The sequence below is a fragment of the Colobus angolensis genome, unplaced genomic scaffold, assembly GCF_000951035.1.
Source record: "Colobus angolensis palliatus isolate OR3802 unplaced genomic scaffold, Cang.pa_1.0 Scaffold17, whole genome shotgun sequence".
NCBI lineage: Eukaryota > Metazoa > Chordata > Mammalia > Primates > Cercopithecidae > Colobus > Colobus angolensis.
In genome coordinates, this window is record NW_012114821.1 from 1,602,973 (window position 1) to 1,604,543 (window position 1,571).

The window sequence follows — 1,571 nt, forward strand, 5'->3', positions numbered from 1 at the left end:
CCCCTCCAGTTTCTCCCTCCCAGGCCCGGTTTCCCCAGTCTCTCCCTCCCAGGCTTCTTCCCTCCTGACCGCCCCGCCCCGCCCTCCCGCGGTTGCCCAGCTCCGCCCCTCCAAGGCCGTGTCCCGCCAAGCTCCTCCCCGCTAGACTTTTCCTTCCAGATCCCATCCCTCCAAGCCCCACCCCCCGTAGGGGCACCCCAGGCTTCCCAACCAGGTCCAGCTCCAGGCCCTGTTCCCTGTCCCCAGATCGCACTGAGTCAGCAACCTTCCCTAGACCCCCCGCTTCCTCGCTCCGCGCTGGCCACCCCCTCCCACCCTTGCAGCCCCTCTCTTGCTCCGCCCGCCCTGACGGCGCCCTCCCACGCAGACACGGGACTCAATCCGCGCCTCGGCGGTCGGGCTCCTTGGGTCTCTGGTGCACCGGGGCCGGGGCGGGCTCCGGCTGGGGCTCCGCGGCCCCCTGCGGAAGCTGGTGCTGCAGAGTCTCGTGCCGCTGCTGTTGCGCCTGCATGACCCCAGCAGGGACGCTGCTGAGGTCAGCTGCCCCCCACACCATGCCACCCCTATGCCATCCAACACTCCCCACTCCCACCGTGCCTCCCCTCCGACAATTACAGGTCAGGGACTCCCCCATCCCAAGGACCTCAGGGGCAGGCGTCATGGGCGACCAGGTTACTCCTGCTCTTCCCTTGAGATTCACTCCGGGCCGCTGCTCTGGGCTCTTTTGCCCCTCACCCGATGCCCTTGCTCCCCCTCTTCTCACCCCCACCTTTTGCCTTTCTACTTCCTGGACCCCTGACCCGGCTCCCTTCTCGTATCCCAGAGCTCAGAGTGGACCCTGGCCCGCTGTGACCAGGCCTTTTGCTGGGGCCTGTTGGAGGAGATGGTCACCGTGGCCCACTATGACAGCCCCGAGGCCCTGAGCCACCTCTGCCGCCGCCTGGTCAGTAGGGGAAGCAAGGTGACCACAAGGGGGTATGATCAGCTGCCCACTTGTTCCAGGGTTCGCCGGGGCCCCCAAACCGTTTCTACCGCAGCCAAACCAGATAGTCAGGCTACTGGTGGGACAAGTCCAAGGCCTCAGACCATGCCACCTGCCTTGGGGGCTCCCCTGGAACCCCGGCCCTGGATTCAGCTCTGCAGCCTCCTCCACACTTAGGATCTCCCTCCTGTCCTGCCACTAGCCCTTTTGTCCCCAGGTTCAGCGATACCCGGGCCACGTGCCCAACTTCCTGAGCCAGACCCAGGGCTACCTGCGGAGTCCACAGGACCCCCTGCGCCGGGCAGCCGCCGTGCTCATAGGTGAGGCCGCCCGGGGTCACACTGCCCCTGGCACCGGGGCTTTGGGAGCTGGGCCATTCCCGCCCTGTGGGGCTGTGGGGCCCGCAGTCATGCATCTGCTGTGGTCCAGGCTTCCTTGTCCACCACGCCAGCCCCGGCTACATCAACCAGGACCTGCTGAACTCCCTGTTCCAGGGTGAGGCCCCACCTTGCCAGGGGATGGTGTTCTGGAGAGGTGGCTGGTGCTAGGGCGGAGTGGATGGGAGCGGTGGGTGGAGGGCCGGGGGCCC

General features: G+C 67.2%; 2 protein-coding genes across 2 annotated transcripts in view; both read left to right on the top strand.

Moving 5' to 3' along the window:
• LOC105508998 overlaps positions 1 to 1,571 on the top strand; it is a gene marked incomplete at its 5' end in the record, with an annotated part of 37,182 nt that overhangs the window by 21,729 nt on the left and 13,882 nt on the right. The gene's annotated exons all lie outside the window — the stretch shown is intronic.
• MROH6 (maestro heat-like repeat family member 6) overlaps positions 1 to 1,571 on the top strand; it is a 6,768-nt gene that overhangs the window by 4,244 nt on the left and 953 nt on the right. Inside the window, 4 exon segments of the mRNA XM_011938220.1 lie at positions 275 to 535; positions 824 to 943; positions 1,200 to 1,302; positions 1,412 to 1,477. Of these exon segments, the coding sequence (XP_011793610.1) occupies positions 275 to 535; positions 824 to 943; positions 1,200 to 1,302; positions 1,412 to 1,477 (550 nt within the window).